General features: G+C 36.8%; 1 protein-coding gene across 4 annotated transcripts in view; it reads left to right on the forward strand.

Moving 5' to 3' along the window:
• The window catches only part of MAP3K15 (mitogen-activated protein kinase kinase kinase 15), a 61,836-nt gene that overhangs the window by 18,167 nt on the left and 15,673 nt on the right, over nt 1-27,996 (forward strand). For 2 of the 4 annotated variants that reach the window (XM_015886264.2, XM_015886275.2), the window contains exons 4-17: nt 3,656-3,727; nt 6,272-6,465; nt 6,692-6,860; nt 8,840-8,946; nt 14,564-14,734; nt 15,499-15,611; nt 16,586-16,745; nt 17,339-17,489; nt 17,901-18,008; nt 19,018-19,067; nt 21,430-21,525; nt 22,901-22,985; nt 26,264-26,397; nt 27,109-27,236. In XM_015886264.2, the coding sequence (XP_015741750.1) occupies nt 3,656-3,727; nt 6,272-6,465; nt 6,692-6,860; nt 8,840-8,946; nt 14,564-14,734; nt 15,499-15,611; nt 16,586-16,745; nt 17,339-17,489; nt 17,901-18,008; nt 19,018-19,067; nt 21,430-21,525; nt 22,901-22,985; nt 26,264-26,397; nt 27,109-27,236 (1,738 nt within the window). The remainder of the gene's footprint in view (nt 1-3,655; nt 3,728-6,271; nt 6,466-6,691; nt 6,861-8,839; nt 8,947-14,563; nt 14,735-15,498; nt 15,612-16,585; nt 16,746-17,338; nt 17,490-17,900; nt 18,009-19,017; nt 19,068-21,429; nt 21,526-22,900; nt 22,986-26,263; nt 26,398-27,108; nt 27,237-27,996) is intronic. The other 2 variants (XM_015886284.2, XM_015886293.2) reach the window with 1 other exon arrangement.

Raw genomic sequence — 27,996 nt, forward strand, 5'->3', positions numbered from 1 at the left:
TTTCTTTTGGCTGATTCTCTCTCCCTGCAGAGGAAGTTCATGTGCTTCATGTGGAAGAGAAGAAAAAGTGGATTTTGGTAACGTTTCCTGCATCAGACCTGGAAACACCAGGTTAGCAAAAAGGGCAGGGATGGATCTTGAAACTGGCATCCTGATTGCTCCTCTTAAAACGTGGGGGGCGGTTTGTGTAGCCTACTTTCTTCCAAGTGCTTAGATTACAAAGACCATTATTGTGAGTAAAATACAGAAGAAAAAATAATTGACTTAAAATATCAAGTATGGATTCCTGACCTTGCATGTTACTCGAACTTATTTGTATTCTCTTAGATAGTAAATTTACTGTAACGTGCTCCCATGTTGCGTTTTTTATCAGTTCTTTAATCTGAAATAGCAGTAAACTGATTAGCAAGCTAAGTAATTAATAAGTTAAAACTTTATCCTTTTCTAAGTTGGAATTGACTTCAAATAGACAATTCCCCTCCTTACACGCCACATGATGTGTATGGAGAGGCATGTAGTTTGCTGCAGTCCACTGTTGTGCCACTGCTTCAATGCTTTGTAAAATATATCATGTAAAACTGTAGAACTGGGAAGGTAGTTTCCTTCCACTGTCCAGGAATGAGGATTTCCAGAGTAGGAAAACAGGGGGAATGTCATTCAGATCGACTCCTGCAAACAAATGAAAGTTCTGTATCAGTTTTTTTTGGAGGGCTATTGCTGATTAGGGTTGCTGTACTAGATATGTAGTTACAGAATTGACATGAATTTACTACATCCAGTGAGGTAAATAGTCACATAACTGCAGTTTGAGTTCTAACTATTGTATATAGCACTTAATATACTCTGCTATGGGTCTGTATTTTTCTTTCACATTTCCTAGTTGAACTGATCTTTCTATTGGTATGTTTCTGTCATAGCTGTGATGTAGCAGTAGAAGCTTAGGTGCACTCTTCACTGGTGTGTGGAGATACGCTGGAAGAAGGATAGACACTTCATTTGCTATGCCTTCCTTGAGCCCAGAGTAGTCACAGGAATATCATTACTGATTTTGTGAAGAGAAGTCCTCTCTGCTGCTTTGGTACTCTGTGTCTGTGCTCATGTAAGGGAAGAAGGTAACTGAGATTGCTGCCAAACATGTTGCACTATTTTTCCAGCATTAAGAGCGAAACCTTCTGCATTCAGTTCTGCAGTTAGGACCTTTCAGGTTCTCTTGTCCTCACCTTTGCTGCTTATCCTACAAATCTCAAATCACGTACAAAAGTGCAAAAGATAACAGCATAGAATGGATGTGGAACCATGCCAAAGATGCTGAAAAGATGAATGTGTTGTTTGTCCTTATGGTGATTTTTCTTTGAGCATGAAAAAATGTTGATATTTTCTTTGTAAGGAAGACATGCTTACTCTGCATCAGGGAGGAGGCAAAAGCAAGGAAACTGGACATGAAGATGAAAACAATGCATAGAAGAAGTTACATCATTCATTTGAAAGTTGACTTGAGCTGATCTAAAAGTGAAAATTATATAGTGGCATGCTTTGGTGGTGTGTGCTTGAGGTATTTAATAGCTTAGTGTCTGAAAAAAGAGCATAGGAGTAGAAGTGGGATTATACCTTCCTTCCACTGTCCAGGAACAAAGATTTCCAGGATAAAAAAAGGTGAGGGATGTGATACTTAACTCCCACAGACAATTAATGGAAGTTTTGAATGAACAATGTATTGTGTACTTAGATTTTAGATTTATGAAAGAATTATTGACTATGGGAGTTCAGTTCCCAGAACAGGACTGCACTTGTGTGACATTCCAGGTCAATACTGTTAGTGCCCCATCAGTTAGTTTTCCTTCCGTAGAGCTCCCTGGAGGCCTGAGGACAACCTTCTGCTAATTTTACTTGTAGTTTAGGCACAGCTCCCTTTCTTCTGTCAAAATTAGCAGTGATAAAACAAATTGCAGATATCTGTTTGGACAGAACAATGTGTTTCCTGTACTGTTATGGATAAATTAAGGTCTGAGACTGCTACCTGATTGTAGGGTGCAAGAAAATGCATTTCTCTCTGGAAAACTGGCTTGTGCATTGGAGTTTCTTTAGATGTTAAGTTACTATTGATTTACTGGAAGAAATAAAATTCCAAGGATTTTCAAAAACCTGAATTGTTTAAAAAATCTTCCCCCAGTTTAGCATTACACAGAATCCATGGGAAAATTATTATATTTTGGTACAATATGTTGTTGATATCTTTGATTTTTTGTTTTTGTTTTTGATCTCTGTAGAGGGAAACAAAATTTCCCTACTGAATTTTGAGGAATAGTGTGTAAAGTTGTTCAAAATGAAGAGAAGAAAAGATTGCACAAGAAGCGTTTCAAAAACTGCTGGAGTCAGGAGGCAAAATGTTCAGTCCTTCTTACAATACTTATAGCACTGATTGCTTTGATCCATTTAGTTTATTTGAGTATGATACTGAGAATATAAGCCAGAACTGTCCTTGTGGAAAAATTATTAGGTCAAGTTCAGAATATAAAGAGAATTTTACTTTAGTTGATAGTAGACCTGAAGTCGTTTGAATAACTGTTAATCTGAAGGGTGTCAGGGAGGGGGAAGGTATTTAAAGGGAAGTAGGATTGCTATTAAACCAAGAAGGTTATTATTAATTAGATCTGTGTACCTGACTAAATATTTTAAGAGATTTTTTAATTCATTTTTGTTTAGTGAAATTATAGAGGATAGTAATGCCTTGGCTATGGAGGAGCTGTTAGCAAAAGTTCTCGAACTAAAGGAAACAGGAATGAAATTCATCCTTGCCAAAGGAATTTTTGTGTTGAAAAATCACATTCTATTGTGATAGGCTCCAAGTCTCTTCAGAGCTTTGGTAGCTGTGTAAATTACTTTATCTAATTCTTCAAGTCAATGAACATATAAGACTAAATAAAAAGATTTTGACACCTGGACTCATCCTTCACTTTACTAGACCCAAGGATTGAATAAAGTATGATTACCCTATATGAATGTGATAATATGAAGATGTAGTATTATAGAATAGCTTTATATATATATATATTGCTACTTTTATAGTTTATAAAAGATTGTATAGTGGTTGTCTAATAATTTATTACTAAAACGTTGGAGGCAGCAGAAGTAGTAAGTTTCAAAAGGGCGCAGAATGAGAGCAGAGTAGCTTAGAGTCAATTGTCCCTTTTTGAGAAGAAATATTAAAAATATTTTTAATATTTCTGATCACTACATATAACACTGTTAGTATTTGCATTATAAAAACTATGGCTTTTGAAATTAATTTATGACAGTCATTATGGAAATGTTCCTGTCTCAAGGGAGGCACATTTGTAGCAACTGGCTTATAGCTAACTGATCAGGTAATGTATCTGCCACTGTCAAGAAGTTGGCCTTTTAAAACAAGTTAATGGTGACACAAGGAGATGTGTAAAAAATAAAGAAACCTTACATTCTACTTTCTTGCTGACAATGTGTTGTGCTATTTTTCTTGGTTTTGTTAATATGGATTTACTATAGATATCAATATTCCTTCTCCGTTGTTCCTTTCTTTAATCATTTCTCTATTCATGTGTCATGTCTGTTGTTTTGATTCTCATGCTGTTTCGTGGTGGTGTTTTCCTCTTTGTTGTTTTATTTCAATTTGGAGTAGGTTGCCAACTGCAAAACTTTTCTTCGGGTTCAAGTACCTCCTGAATACCACAATGGTAACCTGATAGGCAAAGTATGTATCATTTTAAATCTGTTTTCTCTTAATAAATATCCCATCATGTTACTGTGTTCCTAGCATATTTATGTAAGGGTGCTTTAAAAATTATTATTTCTTTCATACCAGTAGTAATCTCAGAGTACATGTTACGTGCAACATAGATCTTGTGTGTGGATTGTTTGTTTTATGATTATCTTTCTCACATTATTTACATAAGGTCACCACATATGTTAAAATTGTGAACAGGAAGCTTTTTAAAAAGTTGATAATATTTTAGAGTCACTTTTATTGTTAGATAGATAACAATAAAATGTGATGGCGTAGAAATCTACTACTGTGGAAACTTCAATTCTTAAGATATGAGTGGATTCTTATGATGAATTCTTAAGATAAAAGTCAATTAATCTTCCTGAATTCTCAAAGGATGTGACTTCTTTGAGTCATTTTCTGTCATCTGGCATGTTGTTTTTCCAGCTGCTTGGTAAGTGAGGGTGAGCACTCTTAATGCTCATTGAGTGACTGGCAAAAAGGACTACATGGCTGGAGTGGAATAGTCGAGTTGTTAGCTGTGAAGGCAAAATTCCCTCTCTGAAGATGAAGAGATTTTACTGAACATTCAAAATAATAGGCCTTAAATTCTAGTATGGTGTCTCTGTCACAAAGTGGTAGTTTGACCAGAATAACTGTGGCAGGATGATTTAAAAAACAACAACCCACAACTGCTTCCATTATTAAGGTCAAATGTTCACTTTTAACAGCCTTAACAAAATACTTAGAGGAATATTTTAAGAAAAAAGCACTACATTTGGCCCATCATGCCAAGATCTTAAAATGGCTTCTGCAGGCCTAACTACTTCAGCAAAGACCTGACTCTGTCCTTAATTCCTTCCACCCTTTTCCTCTAAGAAGCACATCCCTTTCTCAACTTACTTGCAGGTATTTTCTGTAATTTTTTATATGTTCCTACTTTGGGCTTTTTTCTGGTGGATGAGAGTTGTGATTAAACACAAAAGTGTCACTGCTAGCACATATGTTATATGCTGAGAGTTTTTCCTTTTTCCTTTTTTATTTCTTTATTCAGTCTGTCTTTCTTTTATTTTTAAACTTATACATTTCTTAAACCTAAAAATTTCTCTTAGTAAGATGTTTAAGATAGCTAATAATCCTGAAATCAACCAACCCAATGGGCGGCATGTATAAACCACAAAGATATAAACTTGTCACAGTTGGATTATACATAGGTGGAATGGCCACAAATTGGAAAGTGTGTCTATAGGGGCATACAGTGTTTTGATTCCTTATTTAAAGTTCTAAGTCCTTCCAAATCCAGATCAGCAACAGGCTTTTGCTGTCTGTATTTTCAGTAGCTGAATACTGTGATCTGTTATTTTCTGTGAACAGTTTATTTTTGTCTTGTAGATTCTTAATGCATATTAAAAACATGCCATCCTCATATTCCTTCTTTCAGTCCTCTCACCATTCTCCCAGTGTCCACTGTGGTTTTAAATGGCTGCGGCTTCACTGCAGCTTTAGATTATCTGAAGTAAAATAAAAGTTATGTTTTTTTACACATTTGATGTCTTGGTATCCTCAAGGTGACAATAGATAGTCAGTGGTAGTTGACTGCATTATCCGTGTTATACTGTCCCATGCTTTGGGGCTCATATCTAATGACTCTGAATGCATCGTTTGGCTGAGTTTTTACTTTTCTTTAAACAGTGGACAATGGTTGCAGTTTGAAAGAGGATACCAGTCTTTCTAGTCTTAGTTATCTGCCTTTAGGGTCTTGCTCAGGACCTGAAGAGTTGAATCTGAACTTAACTGTATTTTCTGAAAGGCATTTCCTGTTTCCTCACCCCCTTCAGCATCTTGATCACATTTACACTGTCTATTGCCTAGTAAGGATTTTTTTTTGTGTTAAAAGTCTTAGATATTTCAAGGTGTGGGGTTTTTTAATTAATTAATTAATTATATATGCTTAATGGCAGCATGCAGTAGTGGCTCTTCTGATGATCAGAGGCTTGGAGCACCTGTCCTGCAAAGAAAGGCTGAGACAGTTGGGCTTGTTCAGCATGGAGAAGAGAAAGCTCTGGGGAGACCTCATTGCGGCCTTATGTATGGAGTTTATAAACAGGAAAGGGAGTGAATTTTTACCCAGTTTTATAGTGATAGGGCCAAGGAGAATGTCTTTAAACTATGAGAGTGGAGCTTTAGGAGAGATGTTTGTTAGGAGAAAATTCTTTACTCAGAGGGGAGTGAGGTGCTGGCTTGGATGTCCAGAGAAGCTGTGGTGCCCCATCCTTGGGGTGAACGGTTTTATTGTACTGTTTCTGAATGGATCCAGACTCTTTTTCATTACTTGCTAGTATCTGTAACTCTTCCATACAAAATCCATTGATTCTAATGCTTGCAAATCCTGTGTTAAACACTGAACTAAAACTTCCTTTTGTGCCAACCCAAATCCAGCTTTTTTTTTTCTGACTGTAAATAGTTCCTGTAGTGACACAAATGTATTTCCACTTAAAATTGTTTTCTAAACTGCATTTGTTTTTCTTTTAGGCTTCCAGTGGAAATTATTATTTCATTCCATACGTTGTCACCCCTTGTGCTGACTACTTCTGCTGTGAAAGTGATGCCCAAAGAAGAGCTTCTGAGTATATGCAGCCCAGCTGGGACAATATCCTGGGGCCACTTTGCGTCCCTCTGGTGGACAGGTTTATCAGCCTTCTCAAGGATGTCCATGTTACATCATGGTAACAATGAATTACAATTAATTCACCTCCAGAACCTCTGATATTCCTCAGTCCCCATCACTGTGTTTAAGATGTGTGGCTCCAAGGGGCATGGTTTAGTGATAGGACTTAGTAGGTCAGGTTGGTGGTTGGACTTGGGGATCTTGAAGGTCTTTTTTAACCTAAATGGTTCTGCTTCATAAAAAATATCTAAAAGTCTTTCTGTGTCTGTCTTTTGCTTCTTCAGTGCCTATTATAAGGAAACCCTGCTAAATGATATTAGAAAGGCTAGAGAGAAGTACCAAGGAGATGAACTGGCTAAGGAGCTGGCTAGAATTAAGCTTCGTATGGATAATACTGAAGTGCTGACTTCTGACATTGTCATAAACTTGCTTCTTTCTTACCGAGATATACAGGTATGTTTCTAAAGACTTAAGAAGATGATTTTACTATGGGATTTTGGAACTTGTTTGTTCTCAAGTCTTTGTTTGTTATAGAGTGATTCAAAGCTGACCCTCAATTTCTGCACTAACAGTTTGACTTGTCTACTAAGCTATAAGGGACTGTAGACTCTTATTTCTTTTACTTATGAACAAGAGACACCGATTAGGAGACTTTCTTGTTTATTTTCTGTTATTTTTAACCTCCTTTAAAGTATATGAATAATAAAAGCTCATCCAAGTGGGATGTTTGCTTTTTTCTTCCCTGTCCCTTTTTTCTCTCTCTCCCCAAAGTCAACTGTGGAAACTAATAAAATTGATTTGTTTTGACCACTGTATTGACCAGAAGTGTCCAAGTTGTTAACTATAACTGAGTGAAACACTGATTTCTTTTTAAAAAGTAGGTACACTGTTTTTTCTTGATTTTGTTTAAGCACAGTTTACACACTGGATTTCTGAACTGCAGAGTTCAGAGGGGCAGAATCACTTCCTTTGACCTGCTGGCCCCACTTCTTTGTATGCAGCCAAGGATATAGTTGGCTTTCTGGGATGTGAGGGCAAATTGATGGCTAATACAGCTTTCCATGCAAGGGTGTACTCCATCCTTTTATGCCCCAGCTTGTACTGATAGCAAAGGTTTCCATGACCCCGGTGCAACACCCTGTTCTTGGCTTTATGCAACCTCATAAGGATCTTGTGGGCCTAGGTCTCTCTGAATAGCATCCTGTACCTCAGGTGCACCAACTGCACCACACAGCTTGTTTTCATCTGCAAACTTGCTGAAGGAACACTCAATCCCGCTATCAGTGTCTTTGATGAAGATGTTAAAGAGTACCGGTCCCAGTACCAACCCTTATGGGACACCGTTTGTTACTGTTCTCTAACTGGACATTGAGCCATTGACCACCACTGACTGGACACAAGCTCGCAACCAGTTTCTTGTGGATTGAACAGTCCACCCATCAAATCCGTGTCTTTCCAATTTGGAGAAAAGGATGTAGTAAGGTACCATGTCAAAGGCCTTACTGATGTCCAGATAGATGACATCAGTGGCTTTTCTCTCAACCACTGATGCAGTTACACCATCATAAACAGTGGCAACATTGATCAAGCAACAGATTCCCTTGGTGAAGCCATTTTGGTTCTCCCATTCTCCTCTCTGTCTTTCATGTGCTTTATTGTAGCTTTCATGAAACTCCGTGATCTTCCCCAGCATGAAGGTGAGGCTGACAGGTTGGTACTTCCCTGGCTCATCATTTCCACCTTTCTTAAAACTAAGTGTAACATAGTCTTTTTTACAGTCGGTAGGGACTTCAAATGACTGCCATGACTTCTAAAATATCCTTGACAGTGGCTTGGCAACTGCATCAGCTAATTCCCTCAGGACTCTGGGATGCTTTTCTTTGGGATCCTTAGACTTACAGCTGTTCAGGTTCCTCTGGAGATCATTAATCTGATGTTAGTTTACACCAGGAGGAGTGATGCTCCCCTAGTTTCCACCTTCCAAACCATCCACTCAAGGGCTGTGTGCAAGGGATTTGCTAGTAATGACTTAGGCAGAAATGTTGATGAATATCTAAGCCTTCTCCTTGTTCGTTGTTATGAACCTTCTTGTATCGCACAATGGGGAGGATACACCCTACTTGATTTTCTGGTTGTTTTACCTAGAGAAGCCTTTCTTATCCCTCTTTGTGCCCCTTGCCAAGCCCGGTTCCAGTTAGGCCTTAGTTTTCTGGATCCTGATGTCACCAATCATTTTTCTCAAGTTGGTGAGCAGAAGGTCCAGCATTGCACCTGATGCTAGCAGTCATTATAAGTTTTAGGTTAGTGATACTTTCCTCTGCTGGAGGTGATCTCAAGCTTCTGTCTTTCTGTCTGTCTTCCTTTTTTTTTCCTTTTTTTTTTTTTTTTTCTTTTTCTTTTTTTCATTTTTTATTTTGTTTTATTCCTCCCAGGACTACGATGCTATGGTGAAGCTGGTAGAAACATTAGAAATGCTTCCTACCTGTGACCTGGCTGATCAACACAACATTAAGTTTCATTATGCTTTTGCTTTAAACAGGTAAGGATTGTTTTTTGAGGATGTTTCATTATACTGTTGTTTCAAACAAGGTTATATTTAAATCTGTAGTGCAGATGATAAGGATCCGCTCCAAAGGCCACTGGAGTAACTGTGAAAGATTTCATTGATGCCAGTGTATTTTGATCAGGCTGAGACTGTTCTGAGTCACTGATTCTGAACATCTCACAAAGTTCAGCATAGTAGAGTTGCAAGTGATTACTTGGTTTATGTGTATGTATTCATGAAGTAGCTTCCTTGAAAGGAACAAAGTAGTTCCTGCCTGGAACAAAGTACATTACAGAATCATAGGGTCTGGAAGGGACCTCTGGAGATCATCTAGTCTAACCCCCTGCTTAATCAGTATCTGTACAGCAGATTATGCAGGAAAGTGTCAAATGTGGATTTTGAATATCTCCAGAGAAGGAGATGCCACAACCTCTCTGGGCAGCCTGTTCCAGCGATCTGTCACTCTCACAGTAAAGAAGTTCTTCCTCATGTTCAGATGGAACTTCCTGTGTTCCAGTTTGTGCCTGTTGCCTCTTGTTCTGTTACAGGGCACCATGGTAGAGAGTCTGGCCCTATGTGCTTGACTCCTCATTAAGTACTGATAAGACCCCTTCTCAGTTTGGTCCAAGCTGAACAACCCCAGCTCTCTCAGCCTCTCCTCATGAAAGAGGTGCTCCAGGCCCCTCATTATCTCTGTCAAAGGTTATGCCAATGTTTTTCAAAACGGGGTAGGTTCTGGCTAGTGTAAGGTGAAATTCAGACCAGGCATAAAGTCATTGATGTGAAGATGTCAGTTTCTTTCCCAGGCATTTCATCATAGTATCATAGTATCACAGTCTGGTGCGGGTTGGAAGGGACCTTAGAGATCATCGAGTCCAACCCCCGGGATTCGAGCCTCTGTGTAGCAGAGCGGCACTTCTACCACTTGCGCCACAGGGGATTCGAACCCAGGGCCTCCGGTGTTGCAAAGTGGCGTCCTTAACCACTGCGCCACCGGGGCACACACACCAGGGCATTTATATCTTTAATTGTTAGAGATGAGGACGTTGCAGTCACTGTTATTAAACTCAGCATGCATATTTTAACAAGCAGCGTATGTAATACACACATAAAAAGCAATTAGCAAGTGAAGGGAGTAACAGAGTGCAAATAGAAAATTGTTACTGATTGTGAATAATGGTAGCCAAAGTAAATTATTCCCCTTGAAAAGCACTGAGTTATTTGAAATGTTCTGTTTTCTGATTACCTGTATATAGAAAAACCACAACATGAGGTTCCTCATTTTGTATAAGCAGTTTGCACAAGACATCCAGAGCATAAGTAAGGAAAAAAAGAAGCTAGTTTTTTTCCATTGTCACGACTAACTAGAGGCCTACAAGTGTAGTTCTAGTCTCAGCTCCCAGTTTGGGGCTGTTTCCTCATCCACTATTGTGAATTTTGATGGTTCTTCAGTTGAATTGCATTCTCAATGAAACGGGTCTTTTCTCTCTAATTAATTAGTGTTTTGTTTTTTTTCTTCTTCTTCTTCTTTTTTTTTTTTTTCTCTCTTTTTTAATTCTCTTAATTCCTCTTAATTCCTATCTTTTATTTATGTGTGTCTGGTGGTATTAGTATTTCATTGAATACTGGGATGCTTTCATAGTTATCGTAGTATTTTGAAGTAATTCCAAGTTATTTCCCAACTGGCAGTGGCTCTTGCAGTTATCATGTTTTGAGGAGTTAAAATCAATGACCCCTGTGGGTCCTTTCCAACTTGGAATACTCTGTGTTTCTATAACTTAGCCTGATTATGCTTTATTTATTTTCTGTGCTAGGTTTAGCAAGGCAAAGTTTGTACTGAGAAAACCAAGATGTGCTAATAAAGAAAAAAAAAATAATATTGTTAACAGCTCTCCCATGTTATGTGTTCTGTTTTAAAGTAGTGTCTGAATAAATGGTAGTATTAATCCATTTTCTAACTCATTTATCACTGAACTATGCTTTGGAAGGGCAAACTTTGTTTTGAAAGAATTCTCAGGAAAAGTTATTGTAGGAATTGCTGAACCATCCAAAGCAATCAAGAAGACCAACAGTGTTTTCACTGTATGTACATGAAGAGTTTTTAAAGCTGCATCATATCCCAGCCATGAAAAGGCTAACAAATCTTACATTGAAGACTGCCAATGAAAAGTACCTATTTCAATGACAATGAAAAGTACTTATTTCAAATTAGTATTTATTCTCTAAACTGATTAGAGTGTGTTGTACCATGAAGAATGTACATATTTCAGTGCAAGCTGGCCTGTAACCCAGGAACAGTAAAATGCTGTGAGTCCTGTCTGCAATTCATATTCAGGAGATTTGCTTTATTGAGTGTGACTCATTTGATGAACCAATTTACTGCAATAAAGATAACATTTTCTGCTTTCCTTCCATGACTGCCCATCATAACACACAGTGCTTCAGCTTTCCCTGCTCGAAGAGGCATCCCATCCTTGCAGGTTTTCAGACAAAATTCATTGTTGGGCAGTGGTTCTGCTCATGTCATGAGATTCCAGTGGCTGACCTTCACAGGTCCCTTCCAACTCACCTTTGTGTGATTCGCTCTGCTATGGCTCTAAGTGGGGGCTGGGAACCACGGGGAAGCTCATGTCATTGATAGTGGGTGAGAAAAACAGAAGTCAGTGCCTTGAGGATATATGGTAATCCCTTCTACGGCATTGTACTGCAAGGCCAAATAGGCCTTGATAGTGTCACAGATCTGTTTTTAGGACATGTTAAAACAAATTCTAAACCATCAGACATGCAGATCCTGAAGCGTGGGTGAAAGTGAAGTGAAAATACATCATGGTCCAGTGCACTGGACCATGTACTGTACTGTTCGTTTAGCAAACAGTGTATTTTCATGTTGACAAGTTACTTGCAGCCTGAAGTATGTGTTTTTCCAGTTGCTTGTTTCTTCTCACAGTTAGTCTTCTCTTTTTGGGATTGCTTTAGAAGGTGATAACTTTTCCTAAATTTGCAGATTATTGTAATTGATTTGCTGCTTTATGTTGCAGAATCATCAAGTTATGCTACTGTGAGAAATAGCATTTATACAAATGGATATAATCTGATTTTGTTTAATAATAACTTGTGTTGAGTTACTGTATAGTTGTTTAAGAAAATTTTAGCACTGAACAATATATTTTTAATGGAGAATCGATTCTTACCTTCTATGAACTGAATAAATCACATGTTTCCTGCTAGGAGACAGAAACATTTAATTTTGTTTTGAGTACTTTAATGTGCTGTTTGTTTAGTTCGTGTTTTTTTGAAATGCTCCTACGATTTTCTTCCATGAGTTTAGGTTCATGCTTTGAAATCCAGAAGATTTAACCTTTGCACTTTTCTATTTAGGCAGTCTTGCTTTACACATTGCATTTTTTTCTTTAAAGTAAGTCTGTTTCAATCAATATATAACACATGTTAATGTTATTATGTCATTAATATTTAACCTGTTTTCGCACAAGACATAGGTGAGTCTGTTTGTCTTGGAAGCGGTCTTTTTTTTCTTGCTATTTCAGCATAAGATTGAGCACATGCTGAATTCTATGGCTATGTTAGACATTTGCTTACTGGGAGCTGTTGGACTTATAGTGTAAGGCCTGGTTTAGTTCTGTTTACCCAACTTTCTTCTTTCACTGCTGTTTTTTGTCTTCTTTTTTGTCATTCTTTTTTAATACGCACAAGGTGTTGTCTCTTTCTTTGTCCTCTGTCTGTGTTACTTCTAAAATAGCCAAGTTTAAGATCCCTACAAAATATAGCTTGATAGAAATATTATTAACTAAATGAGTACAGTCACTTTACGTAGCCTCCACTTAAGGAGTTGGTTTTGGTATATCTGAGGAAACAAGACTCATACCATCACTGGATATGGTCTTTTGGTACCTGTTCTCCAGAAACTTTTGAATGTAATTTAAAACCTCTACAACTCTTCAGAGGAGGTTGTGGCAAGGTGGAGTTCTGCCTCTTCTCCCAGGTAACAGTGATAGAATGAGAGGGAATGGCATCAAGTTGCACCAGGGTAGGTTCAAATTGGATATTAGGGAAATTTTCTTCTCCAGTAGAATGGTGGGTCATTGGCACAGGCTGCCCAGGAGTCACCATCTTTGGAGGTGTTCGAGAACTGTGTGGATGCAGCACTGAGAGACGTGGTTAGTGGACATGGTTGTGATGATGGGTTGGTGGTTGGACTAGATGGTCTTAGAGGTCTTTTCCAACCTTAACGATTCTGTGATTCTCTTTGTTCATATTAACAATAGTGAAACTTGTCTCAGAGACTCTGGTAGGTTCAGAACAGGTTTGGTTAAAGCATGTTGACCAGTACTATAGATATACCCCCACACTTTTAATTTCTTCTTATTTCCTGTGAAACTGTATAAAGATATAAATTTTCTCCTTGAATGCTCATTAGAGATGACCAGTGTTACTTTCAGAGCAACTCTCAATCTGAAGAAAAAAATGTGTTAAAAATATACAAGCACTTGATTTGAAAGTTTACTGTATGCCACTGGCATTAGAGTTAGCATAACTCCTGCAAAGACAGCTACAAATTTGTTATTAAATATTCTCCATCACCTAAGGTCCCTTCCAACCCACATGAGACTATGATACTATGATGATATGATACCTAATGTGCATAGAGTCCTGAGGGATTTTTTATTTGGTTGTTGTTTTTGCTGCAGTGTGTTTTTATTGGTTTTAATGCATTAGCAAGCTACCTAAGGAGCCACTTTACGATAAAAATTAATCCTTCTAGGACATGCAAATACTAAATTTACCAGAAATTGTTATCTGTGATATTTTGACAAAGTATGTCACAGTACCTGTAAACCTGTTCTTAGATATCTGGGTAAGGATCAGGAAGTTGGAAACAGTTCTGAAAAGAGACGGGTAAATTTTTTAAGACTCTTGAATGATTAAACAACTTCTTGAAGAGGCTATTAAATTTGGAAGCTGTATGCTTTGTTCTTGCAGATAAATATTTTTGGTTTATGACAACTGTTGTTTTCCAGATTTTTCTCCAATATGAAGAATATAAAGAGAGAAATACAGGTCATTTTTAAACTTCTATTTTTCTTGTAGTTCAAAGTCACCATATTGAGCTCTATCACTCTTTTGGCTGAAGTAGAATTGACCTGATTTCTCCTGTACTCAGTATTGTCAAGTACTGGCTCTGGAGCCTCTGGATTCAAGAATAAAAATGACAACAGCTGAATGAGATGGTCAACTTATATGAGTATTTTCAGGAATGATCACCAAACATGCATTTGTTTGTCACTGGAGTATCTGCAGAATCTGTCTGCTTACATGAGGAGGAATTGTGTGGAATTACAGATTTTCTTCCATTGAGGAATTATGGGCTTAAATCAGTACTTAGATGAGCTAGAAGTAGGGGTCCAATTATATGAGAATACTTTAGTTTTTTTTTTATCAACCAACCAACATGCAAGCACAATTGTAAATGAAGTCTGTATGTAGTAATGATGGGTGAGTTACAGGATAGGGAGAGGAAAGCACTATTCCACCATCTTGCAGTTACTGTTTGAGATTTGAAGTTGTTAATTTTATTCTTTGTCTTTGATTTCAGAAGAAATAATGCAGGTGACAGGGAGAAGGCACTACAAGTTATGCTTCAGGTCCTGCAGACGTGTGATCACCCTGCTCCAGATATGTTTTGCTTGTGTGGAAGGATCTACAAGGATATGTTTCTTGACTCTGACTGTAAAGATATCAACAGTCGAGATCGTGCCATTGAATGGTAACCAAAGAAAGCCCAAAATCTTTCTTTAAAAATGTCTCCAGGCTTTTACAGTTATGAAAAACAGAGCTGTTCAATATAGAAATTCAAAAGTTCTTCATTTCCACTTTTTTAATGGTTTGATTTGAGTAAGTGATTTACTGAGTGCTAGGTATTTGGAGACATTTCCTTGCTTCTGTATAGAGTGAATACAATGAATATAGGATGATTCACCTAACTCTATTCAAAGAAAATCTGCTTCAGGGCCAAAACAAAAAGCAAGTGAGTTTGTGGGGAATATGTTGGTGCTTTGTGCAAGGATGGTGCCTACCTTGCAGCTCTAGGACATAGAAAAGTCCACTGTATTTAAGGAACAATAATATAACTGCACTCTCTCAGTATCTCAGTGACCTCTAATGAGTGTGAAGCATTAAAAAAAAGCACTTGGAGCCTATTTGTAAAACTTGCACTGAAGACTAATACTTCCATTGCTTTTCTCATATGAATAATACCATACATGTTCTATTGCATGTAAGATTATAGCAGAAACCAGTTTAAGTTTTATTTTCACAAAATTACAGAAAGTAGCAGGACATATAACTGAACAAGTTTTTCTTTCTCATTATAAGACATAGAATTTCTTTGTTCCAAGTGTTCTTTGCAGTGCATCAGAGGCATGAACTAGCCCTATAGTCCTTCCAGTAAATTAATAGCTTAAAATGGCTACCCAAACTTTGCAGTATTTATTATTCAGTGAGATGTGAGCTTTTAACTCTTCTCTGCAGGTACCGCAAAGGATTTGAACTTCAGTCAACACTGTATTCAGGAATTAACCTTGCAGTTTTACTACTTGTTGAAGGACAGCAGTTCGAAAGCTCAATGGAACTGAGAAAAATAGGTAAGCATCCACTCATAGAGCCTTGGATGTGTTTTTTGCCCCTGTCCCTGTGAAGAAAACAGAATGTTTATTGAGGTGGGCTGTGTGGATAGAAACATGGTTCAAGCTTTTTAGTGACAGGTCCCCACTGGCAGCCTAAAACACAGGGATCTTGAAGGACCACTTAATATCTTGCTGACTTGGTGCAACTTGCTAGTAATGAGGTGCACCTAAAGGGCTCCAGCTGTAGGAGGAGAACAAGAACTGTCTTCAGCACTATCCATAAACTGCCTCTCCTGCACCACAGAGATTATCCCTTTGTATAGCTGGCTAAGTAACATAGTATGTTTCATCTTTCCTTGGGGATATCGTGGAAGAATCTGCAGGATTTTGTTGTCTGAGAGATCACGTGGAAAGATCTATCAGGACAGTAACTACTTCTACACATATCTTTCATGTAGACAATAGCTAAAACCCACCAATATAAGTTTATTTAAAAAACTGTATGATAGAAACAGATACACATTTCTTAGAAGCATAATAGCATAATTTCAAAGCTATATTTGAAATCAGATCCTGTTTGAAATCCATACTCTAACCACAAAGGTGAGGAATGCAGAAGTGGTTTTTAACCATTCCCATTTCTTTCCTTTGGGGTGGATTTGCATAAACCTGTAGCCAGTGATCTCTTTCAGTCAGTGAACAGCTCGAGAGAACAGGTACACAGCTTACACTAAGAATCAGGTGGCAAATAGCATGAGATTTTTTTCAGCATCATATGTGATAGGAGTTCTGTCTGTTTCAGTTACGCTGGGGATGTTATTTGCAGACCCAGCCTCTGTGTTAAACAGTATTTATATTTTTTCTGGAGAACATTTGCTTTTCTTTATTTTTATCACTCATGCTGAATCAAATCTTGTTAGACTTTTATTGATAGACTTATTAGTATATTAGTGTTTTATTGCTAGAAAAATGTTTCAATTGAAATTTTTCAGGTGTACGGTTAAACAGTTTATTGGGAAGAAAAGGGAGCCTAGAAAAAATGAACAATTACTGGGACGTGGGACAGTTCTTCAGTGTGAGCATGTTGGCTAATGATGTCAGTAAAGCAGTTCAAGCAGCAGAGAAACTATTTACGCTGAAACCTCCAGTATGGTATGTAGTAGAAGGCTGTAGTTCTGGGAAATAAATGAAGTAAAACAATCCTGTTGACTCTTCGTTAATTTAACTGGATTTTTCCATTGTAGATTGTTTGTAACACTAATGTTATACTCTGTTCTTTCACTCTGGAAAAGAAAGGGAAATGGTAAGAAAGTAACTTATCCATTATTGTTGGCTGTACGCCCCATTGCAGCAAGGTTTGTAGGAAGGAACTTAGCAATCAGTGACAATTCCTTGTGAAACAATGATTTTCAGATTTTAAATTTCCGCTGATCTTGCCCCTGCCATCTTCTGCCTCATAATATCATGTACAACTGTTACATAACTATTCATGTGACTGCACCCTTTTGTAGTAAGATGTTTATGAATGTCTAAGTGAGTCTGTGACTTAAGGTTTATGCTAAGTTAGCTGTTCTTTCAGAAATGTGTAAAAATCAGCCTTTCCTTCATGGTAGTTTTTAAGGTACATTTGATTTTGCTTCACGTTATACTTGGAGTTACTTTTTTTGATGTCTAAGTGAAGTGCTTTTAGAATCTGGTTAAATTCTGTTATCTCTCTGTTAACTCACTAATTCAATACATTCTAGGTACTTGAAATCATTAGTTCAGAATCTGATGTTAATTCAGCGTTTCAAGAAATTCACCATAGAACATTCTCCTAAACAAGAAAGATTGAATTTCTGGCTAGATATAATTTTTGAGGCAACGAAAGAAACAACTAATGGACTGAGATTTCCAGTAAGATGTTATGTCCAAACAAGTTTTGTTTGTCTTATGTTTCCGGATATCACCAGAATTAGATAACTCTAAGTACAATACTTAAATGTTTAACTGCCTGTTATTTCATTGCATGAACCAAACCCCTGTATTCTGTAAACCTGTACTTTTAAAAAAACATTCTACCCATTGAACTAAAATGATTGTAAAGAAATATTTCTAAGTCTTCTAGTAGAAACTATTATCATACCATTTGGTTGGCCACGGGAACGCAACATCTTCCTACCTTGTTTTGCCCTCCTCTCTTCCCTGGAAACTTTTTAGGCCTTACTTTGTGGTTACTTACTGCCTGTTCCAGAGCATTAGCATTTACTGAAGATGTTGTCATGTGCTACCTGCTGTTTTATTAAGGAAAAATATTCTCTCTCTTAGGTTTTGGTGATAGAACCAACTAAAATCTACCAGCCTGCATATGTTTCAATCAACAATGAAGAAGATGAGAGATCTCTTTCTTTGTGGCATGTCTCTCCAACTGAAATGGTAAAACTGTCAGCAGATGCATCTCACGTATTCTGATTCATAACGCTTAGGTTCACTTTTTTATGTGTAGATTTGGATGTGAAGATGTGAAAATGGACTTTATACAAGGAAAACTACTAGATAAGATACTGGAGATTAGGAAAGAAATATGGATGGATAAAGTTCAAGAGATTAATGAAGGAATATAGACAGTATAATCTTTTGAGAAAGAAATAACTTTGATTTCACACTGGGATGTGTTTGACCAGCACTTCCTGTCAGGATGGTGTAGGTGGAGACTAAAACTGTGGAGAGGTGAAGTGCAGAAAAGATGCATGTTAGAGTGAGACTACATAGTTACCTGGATCTGTGAACCTTTTTTTTTCAGTATGCTGTGCTCCTTCACTACTTGGAGTGAATGTGCCTGGTGCACCTCTCCTTTAAGGAACAAATTCTTGGTGTATATTTAGTGATGCTAAATACAATTCAGCTACTAAAGGGAGATCTCTGGGGGGGCTACATTCCAAGGCGCAGATTGTCCTTCTTTTGTTTTGCTTCCAGTGTGCTCTCCCTGTTCTATCTTTATTGGCTCAATACTTCTCTAAGAAGAAACATGAAGTATTCTTTCCCTTCTAGCTTTGCTAAAACTAGGGCATAGTTTGCTTTAATTTTTTATATGAAAAATTGATTAAGTCAAAACATAGTGTAAATTGTAATTGAAGTGGTTTGGGTTTTTTTTGGTTGTTGTTGTTTTTGTTGTTGTTCTTCCTTGTTTTAATTTTATTTGAGAAAATATTTCCTTTTTTTCCATCCTGTAATGTTTACATTTGTTTTTCCTCAAGTGAGTAAAACAGCAACAATTCTTATGAGAAAGTTGGAGGATAAGAAAAAAATAAAAATAAAAAAGGAAGGAGGAAATAATTGAAGATAGATGTTAGAAAAACTTTTTGTTTACTATGCTGTAACTTTGTTTCTGATAGTAAAGTTAAATAGTGTCTGTATTAATCTGATATAGTTCTGTTTTTCACAGAAACAGATTCATGAATGGAACTTTACAGCTCCTTCCATAAGGGGAATAAGGTTGGTGATTCTGAAAAAGTGTTTTTTTTTAATGAGTGCTTCGTGTTTCTTTTGAGTGGGAAGTCTGGATTCTGTTTCAAGTCTCTTCAGTGCATTGTCTGTCATAAAAGCTGCTTCTGTCCAGCTTGGCTTGAAATGTCAAATGGGAAGAATTTTCCTTTCCACCCATGGGCAGAGCTGTATATTTCACATAGAAATACACCTTTAGAACTTGTTTATGTATTCTCTTGTAGATTTCCCTGTTTTCAATTGTATGGCTGCTTTTCTAAACTTGGGCTAAACTTCTATGTATTTTCCAAGTTGGGATATTTTGCTGCTAGAAATGCAAGAGATGAGGAACCAGGAGAGAAAGCAAAATGAAGTCTATGTGTCATAAAGCCTTCATCTGTGTTTATATCCTGACGTGTCTATGGCATTCTTGCTCTCTGCTTGTGTTTTGCAGACTGTAGTTTAGGACTGGAGCAACCATAAGCACAGAGTAAAGATGTGAGATGAGTCTTTATTTATCCGAGCTTGTGAGTTACTACATTGGTAGATTGGGCCTTTTTAGAGACATAAGTGGCTCTTTGCTGGAGCCACTTTTACAAAGGCATAAGCTTAAGAGCTTGACAAACTTTACTTACCTAAGGTGTTCTGTAGTTCTCAGTGCAGGGGCTTTCAGGGCCACAGTTATCACTATAAGCATTTGAATTTTAAGTCCCAGGTTTGTCATCTGTGAACTTGAATAATTTTTAAGCTAATAAGCTCAGTGAAATAGAAATAAAATTCTGAGTAAGGTGAATGGTAGTTGCTATGAAAGCCTGTAATTTTGAGTGTGGACTTAGATCCTCCCATGTCTTTTGTATTTGCTTCCAAGAGCAGTTTGTAGTTTTAATGAATCCGATGTGTTTTTTTCTGTTACTCCAATGCAGTGTAAGTGGATGTGAAGTTATCGTTACAGAAGCAAGCCTGAGGAGCTGACTGAGCATAACTAAGCAAACCATTTCTAAAACACATTAATCACCTCTGGTCAACACATCGCACAAATCAGTCATGACTGAGAAAGTTAACTTCTGATTAAAGGGAGGCAAGCTATTCATTTGCCATGATTCTTAATCACTCTGGGGATTACAAAGCTCAAGGAAGGAATCCATTTATATTTAGAGGAATTGCATGTTTGCTAGTTAAATGACAGCTTGAAATTGTAATACTTTTGAAATTACTTTTATGTCACAGGTATAACACTATTTATAATACCGTGTTTAGTTACTCTGTTGTCTGTCTTACATTTGCTTGTGGAAGGATCATCTTGCTTTGTCATTTTGTTCTTGAGCCGGGTATATGTTTGCCTTCTTTGCGAGAGTTGCTATATCAGAACCAAGTTACAGAATGACAAAGCATATTTTCAAATATTTCTGAAAAAAAATCTTCTGGCACAATTTTAATCTTTTGGAGCATCTGTCAGTACAGCCCTAAATGATGCTACAGAAAGTTGGTCTTATAATGTCCTGCTCCATTACTATAATATACTGTCATGTATTTTAACTAACAGCCTCAGCAGTGACCAAGTATGATCTGGAAGAGTTTGATTAAGGCAACCAGACAAGAATAAAAATGCTTTTATTCATTTAATGCATAAAAATAATGTCTGTTCCTTAACCATCATAGCTTGGCACTTATGTGGAATGATACTGAAGTGTTTGAAATGATAAGAGATTCATTCCTGGGTTTACTTTTGTATTTCAGTTGTGTTTTATGGCCTCTGCTTTTAGCTTCAATGCATTTAGATGAGCTATTTGTAACACTGGAAAGGCACAATATGCAATAAATAATCACTTTTTTAGAATTACTACTGCAGTTTAGAGTAAATATTGGTCATCCTAGAACTTGTTTATTAGTATTAAAGCCATAAAAATATATACTGTGAAGGATCTCCCTGCTCAGTTTTATTGTGAGTGTAATGGACGTATAAAAATATGAAATATTGGTCAAGTTTAAATAAAAAAATTTCATATCTAGATTGTTGTCAAAACAATTCACTTTCTATAGAGGTATCAACAGATACCCTGAAATCTGATAGAAATATGTGAAGATGGAAGGGAAGAAGAGCAACAGACCTTAAAGCACTTGATATAAGTCAGCATTTTACCTAAATAAACAGTAGCTTAGACATTCATCAAACTGGGGTAGGGTTTTAGTCCCTAGGATATAAATAAATGCAAAGCTTCTAGGTATAGTGAAGATTAATATAATTGCATATAGCTTTTTAAAAAAAATGTATTTGTTAGAGATTTCAATTAAATTAAAAATTACCACCGCTTTTTTTCTGCTTCTTCTAATAGTTATGTCCAAAACAGTCTTTTCTTGGTGTTTCTTTTTACAGTATTTCCAAGTTTGATGAACGATGTTGTTTTCTTTACGTGCATGATAACTCGGATGATTTTCAAATCTACTTTTCTACAGAAAACCAGTGCAGTAGGTGAGTTCATTTTCTGTGGATATTACAAGAAAAATCTGTCCCAAATGTAATTAATTTAGTAAACATTGAAAGCTGACAATTTTGCCTGACTATTTTTTATCTTACTTTCTTCATTTCTTTTTACTTGATTGAGAAGCATCGAGCTAAATCCTGTAGTTTTTAAGGTGATAAGAGCAAAGTCTCATCAGACATGTTGACTTATTCTGGTCAGTTAAAGTAGCTTCTTTTCATGTATTCAGATATTTTGTGATAACAATTATGTTGTCTCTTAGCAGAAGTCTGAAACTTACTAAGTTTCAGACCTAAATATAGACCATATTCTTTCTGTGGACAGATACTGACATGTAGGTCTTCTGAATGAAGTAGGAGTAATTTGTTAATATACAGTATTTGGGGACAAACTGTATATTTTCTTGCAGTAATTATTAATTTATGTGTTATGTAGAGTAAGCTCATGCTAAAGAGAATTATTAGCTCTATGGAGTGCAAAGCTTAGAAGAAAGGAAGCATCAAAATTGTTACCTTTTTTAATAAATGTTTTTTTTTTTAATGCACAACTGGAGTCTGTTCCAGAAGAGAGTCCCTGGTAGTCAATGAAAGAGATGTTGTAAATATTTTATAATCATTTTTAATAATTTGTAACCATTTATTATGGAATTTTGAGGAGGAAAAAGAAAATGTGGCTCACACAGGAGCCTACAGGAAAACTTGGTGTTCTGCTCAATGTTCTCCATTCCAGAGGACTAAATGAAATCAGTTAAAATCCTTTTTTTTCTAAAATGTGTTACCTAATCTATTTTGTTGTCTTTCTGGATGCCCAACCAGAAATGACAAAATTGGATTTTCAGAAATAGTGGGGAATGACATTTGCAGCCAAAGTCTGTGGGAACATTTAGCTTAAACTGAAAATAATAGAGTTCTTGTCACTGCACACCAAATATGAGGTTACAAATCTTTTGCCACAGGACTGAACCTTTGAAAATCAACACATAATTTTTGAATATCTCAATTTCTTCTGTAATTACATTTGTAAATATTAGGACATAGTGAGCACCTCACATCAAACTGTGCAGCAAAAATATTTGTGTTGGATCTACCAATACTTTAATGTGCAATTACGGACAAGTATTTAGTTTAGTTTTGCAGGAGCAAATAAAATAATTTTATAAATTGTTAGGTTTTCGAAGTGTGTTTATGTTCTTTCTCCTTCAGAGTAGGATTAGTATGGCAGAAGTAAATAATGAAGGAAACCTGTGTCTGAATGTGCTATTCCATTTGTTTGCTTGCAAGCAAAGCCCATCCTGGGAAGAATTTATTTAATCTCTTTCTGAAGGGCTGTTTTTCTTTGATCTTCTGCTATTTGTTGCTCTCTTAGATTCTGTGGGTTGGTGAAAGAAATTTTGTCTGATGCAGTTGGCACTTTGGAACTAGAAGGAGAAATAGATGGAGAAACATTGGAGGTATGTCAGTGATAAAAGATCAAAGAACTGTGAATCATTTTCTCCATTTTCCTTGCACTTTCCTATCGGTACACTGGAAAGACAATCAATAAAATTTTTAATTTCTTAATTATATATGAAGCTTCAACTCTTACACAGTTCTGTGACCAGAACTACATTCATTTGAAAGAAGAAAAAAAACAACTATTTTAAAATGAAATGATCCTGCTAGTGCCGTAAACTGTATAAATCTCTAAAGAAGTGTTACTGATTTTATATTTACACTGCAAACAATCTATAGATAAGAGTCATCTGATACCACCTGGCTCAAGAGGGTAAGAAAAAGATCCTGTTGATGTAACTGATGAGTGTGAAAACCCAGATGTGGTCTGTTTGATTTGGATGTCTTTCTTCTTCTTTCCCATTCTACCAATTCCATTATACAATTAAAAGCCGTTACTACAGTGAGCCTTTGTAGTAATTGAGGCATCAGAAGAGGACGAAGAGAATAGATGACTCTTTACTGTGCTGTTGCAAGAAATTTCATACTGTGTGGAGGAAGAATTTTTTGCACTAAAATTTGCATGTGTTGATTACAGGATTTTTTCCTCAAGTGAAATGGACAAGATAAGAACGCCTGTTAGGCCCACCTTAATACATGCATATGTAGTCTTGGCATTTATTATAGGATTGGGGTCTGCTTTGGCAAAGAAAGTGTATAATCTATAGCTGCAGATTTTACATTGCATATTTATGAACTTAGCTCATGGCAGGAAAATCTCAAAACATCACAGTCTATTCAGATGTGTAATAATCTCCCACAGGAAGTGATTTCACCACAGCTTAAGTCTTTTAAAAACAGAATTGGTAAAAGCCCTTGAGAATGCACAGTGGGAAACAATCCTGCATCAGTCAACAAAGTATAGAAAAATGACCACATAAATTACTGTTAGATCTTTAAGCTACATCATTCTCTGAGTGTATATCCCAATGTTTCAGAATTATCACCTTGTACTTACTATTTTAGGTAAGAAAATTAAATAAGAATTCGAGATACTAAGGGGAGGATAAATTTGCTTAGCTAAAGTAAAAGGCTTAATGCCTTCCTGCAGTCTGAGATCTTTTTAAATGAGACCACGTGGAAAAAGCACCTTTGTATCTCCTTGATGGACTTGACAAGCATAGAGAAATCAGAAATTCTAACTATTAATAAAACAAATATTAACACATGGGGAAGGGGAAAAATAACTTTGAGCATATTTTGGGGAAAAAATGATCATTTCATAAGAGAATGATAATGTTATTCTGAGATGATGTATATTTTGAATTGCAGTGTTGCTTGAGAGCAGCTACAGTTTAGGTCTCTGCAACAGACTTAAAAGGTGTGTTTGGCAGTTCTCTCTGCCTTAGAATATTTGTTTCTGCGTATTGATATTGAAGAAGTTCCTATCATTTTTTTAAGTTCCTACTGTGCTTCACCTAGGATATATTGGAGATCAGACATCTCCAACCCACATTAGTACATAAGGTCTGCTGTAAGCGCTTGTTTACTCCTACCTCCTGGCTGAATTGCACATGCAGGGGGTCACATATTCAGACCTTTGGCAATGATCAGTGATGGATGCAATCTTTCTTTGTGCCTGTTGGAAAGCAGCATTAAACATGTCTGGTCTCTTAAAATGTCTACCAACTAGCAGTGAACTATAAATCTCGTCAGTTTTCATGTTTCATGGGACACAGACTGGAGAAGAGTGATTATAGAGCTGCCTTCAGAGTAGACTGTTGCAGATGGGATTGCTGTCAATCTTAAATTCTGTAATGTGACTGCTGAATTCTTTCTGCAGTTTGATGTCATATGATAGCTGTGAAAGTTGGATGTGTTACTAGCAAAGAACTTGACAAATTTTACATATGGCATTTTAGGTCAGTTGTGCCTATCATATAACAAGATTATGTTATAATTGTAAAGTGCTGAAACATGGAAAATGAAACTATGCTAAAGCTAGGCTAGCTCAAGTTTAGCTCCACTGAACAGAATATGCTGTTAAGATAAACGAGACAGTTTTTCTTTAGCACTTTTCATATAGTGACAGAAAACATGTCATCTTTTCTGAGAGGAGGAAGGGAGTTTCAGCAACACATGGACAGTGTGATACCAGAACTGCAAAGAAAAGTCAGAAGACACTTCACAGGATGGCTGATGCTGGCAGGAACCTCTGTGTCCATCAGGCCCAGCCCCTGTCCCAGCAGCACACCCAGAGTAGGGTGCCAGGCCCATGGCCAGGTGGCTCTTGGAGATCTCCAAGGAGGAGACTGCACAGTCTCTGGGTGGCCTGTGCCAGTGCCCCATCACCTACACAATAAAAGGGTTCTTCCTTCATTTCAAGGTAATAGATCTCAAGTCTATATTCTGCATGAGATAGTAGATGAAACAGAGGTAGTAATTATGGATAGAAACATCAATAGTTGTGGCTATTTGAAAAAAAACAACAAAAGCAAAAACACAAAAATTGAGTAGAAAACTCATGAAGCTGCAGAGGATATTATGCTGTTTTCCTATATGGGAAATCTGTGTAGATTTGGAAAGATGCAGAGGGAGGTCTATGCAAATCCTGATTATATCTGAGGCTATCAAATTTCCCTGTTCCTTTCTTACGTATTTGCAAAAGTGCTTTTTTAATACCCTTTATCAACCTTTTTTTTTTTTTTTTGTAAAAATTGGAATTGGAATCAAATATTCTCTGTTTAACCCAGTCCCCATAAGAAACTTGGGTTAATTTAGTACCTGGGGTGTTTTTTGATTAGGAGTCACTCATCAATACACTTTCCACTCACCTTTTTGTAGGAGATCTCTGATACCACAAGGGATAAGGCAAAAAGGCAGTGTAAATTAGTGTAGTTTTGCTGAAGTTTGCACCAGCAGTGACTTACACAGGTGGAAGAATGGCCCACCATCTTTCAATAGCAGCAAATACAACCATTTTTTAGGTATTTAATAATCCTTGCAGAACAGTCTTTTGATAGCACCGTTTCACTGAGCTTAATTTACCATTGTGTTCCTTTTTTGGGTGAATGCGTTTGGAAGTTGGTTAGGGAAGATGTTTTGTAAAGCAAATAATGTGGACATTTTGAAAGTTGTATAATGCATGAGGCTGGTGGGTAGGTACCATCTGCTCTGCAGTAGCTACTCTGCACTGACTAATTCAGTGTAGTGCAAAACTTCTGCTAAACCTCTCTGTAATCTCAAATGCTATTGATCACAATTAATGTACTGCTTTGTTTGTCTTATCTGCTTGCAGTATGAATATGATTATGATGAGAAAGGTGACAGAGTAGTTCTAGGAAAAGGTACTTATGGGGTAGTATATGCTGGAAGAGACCTTAGCAACCAGGTCCGAATAGCCATCAAAGAAATACCCGAGAGAGACAGCAGGTAAGAGTGAGCTTATTGTTGTATGTACACATTGCTACCAGAACTGTAGTTGTTTGCTGAAAACTTGGCTGTTCTTAACAAGTATTTCTATGTGGTTGGTTTATAATGTTGCAGTATACTCACATTCAATTATCGTGTCCTCCTAGTATTCCTCAGCAGCCTTTGGAGAACAAGGACTTCTAATTGTTTGGGAAAGAGTTCATATACATATGTATAGTTATGTGTACAAATATATATATGTGTGTGTGTGTGTATGTATATGTGCGTGTTTATATGCATAGATATGTGTGTATGTGTACATTTCATGAAAATGATACCATTTGACAATATATGTATATCTTAAATCCTAGAAAAATTAATTTGTTTTTAAAGTTGCAGTTGTATCTCATCTGTATTCCTTTCAAGGAGGAAAGAAAGGATAAAAAGAGTTTCTAAATTGAAGGTACCATGCAGAACAAAGCAGATTGTAAATATGTTAGCTGAGGGCATGTTTCTCCTCCTCAGTTGCTCTGTGTTCTACCTCTTCTTTTTTTCAGGAGGCAGCAAGTCACTCTGCATTTTGAAGGTTGTGGGCAAGATATTTACTGAGAGTTGGATCAATATCACTATAATCCGTTCTGTTTGCAAAATATCATTTAAACATAGCCTAAAGGCCTTTCCCCCATCATGAGATACTCCTTGTTGGGTTTTTTTTCTGTTTGTTTTTAATAGATATTCTCAACCTCTTCATGAAGAGATAGCACTGCATAAATATTTAAAACATCGGAATGTTGTCCAATATCTTGGATCCGTTTCAGAGGATGGATACATTAAGATTTTTATGGAGCAGGTGCCAGGAGGTTTGTATTATTCTGAGCTTAATCTCTCAAAGAAACCAAAAGCAGTTGGGACCCTGAACTTAGTGAAAGCCAATGGATGTGCACTTAATGTGTTTGTGCACAGTATTTGGCTTTTATGTTGAGCCATTCATTACCAGTGGCATTCTTTGCATGTGAAGAATGATTTGAAATATACAACTCCCAGTCTTTTCTCCCCCCGTTCCTGTAATAATGATGGAGAAAATTTACTAGGAAAAAACTATGTAATGTTTGGTGTCAAATCCTCACACGTTATAGATCCATAGAAATAGAACTCTGATTTCCTTTTAGCCTGATCAGCTAAATAACTGGAGCTTTTAAGATAGCTTCTGTCGAGTTTGGAGAGAGGTTGAGCAAACCGAATATGAATTGGTACCTGCTACATTCAAACATCCTTGGCAGATCAAAGACGGAAGGGGTCTGCTTCTGTTGCTCATAAATCACACTTTTGTTCTTTCAACCTTCTCTATATCTAAGTCCCTCTTCACCTACTCTAGGTTTCACTCCCACCTCCCTTTTGTATATGTCAATATAAGTCAGGATGAATGTAGTCAGTTTTGTAATTTGCAAAACTAAAAGAGAAAGAGGAAAAAGCAGTTTTTCCATAGATGACCCACACACAGACATTCACAGAATAAATAAATGTATCTGGGGCATTCAAGATTGGATAGATTTTTATTTTCAATTCTTGAGACCTCCTGACCTAAAAACCTTCATTTTCATTTTGACTTTTTTTTTTTGT

Source organism: Coturnix japonica, chromosome 1, assembly GCF_001577835.2.
Source record: "Coturnix japonica isolate 7356 chromosome 1, Coturnix japonica 2.1, whole genome shotgun sequence".
Lineage (NCBI taxonomy): Eukaryota > Metazoa > Chordata > Aves > Galliformes > Phasianidae > Coturnix > Coturnix japonica.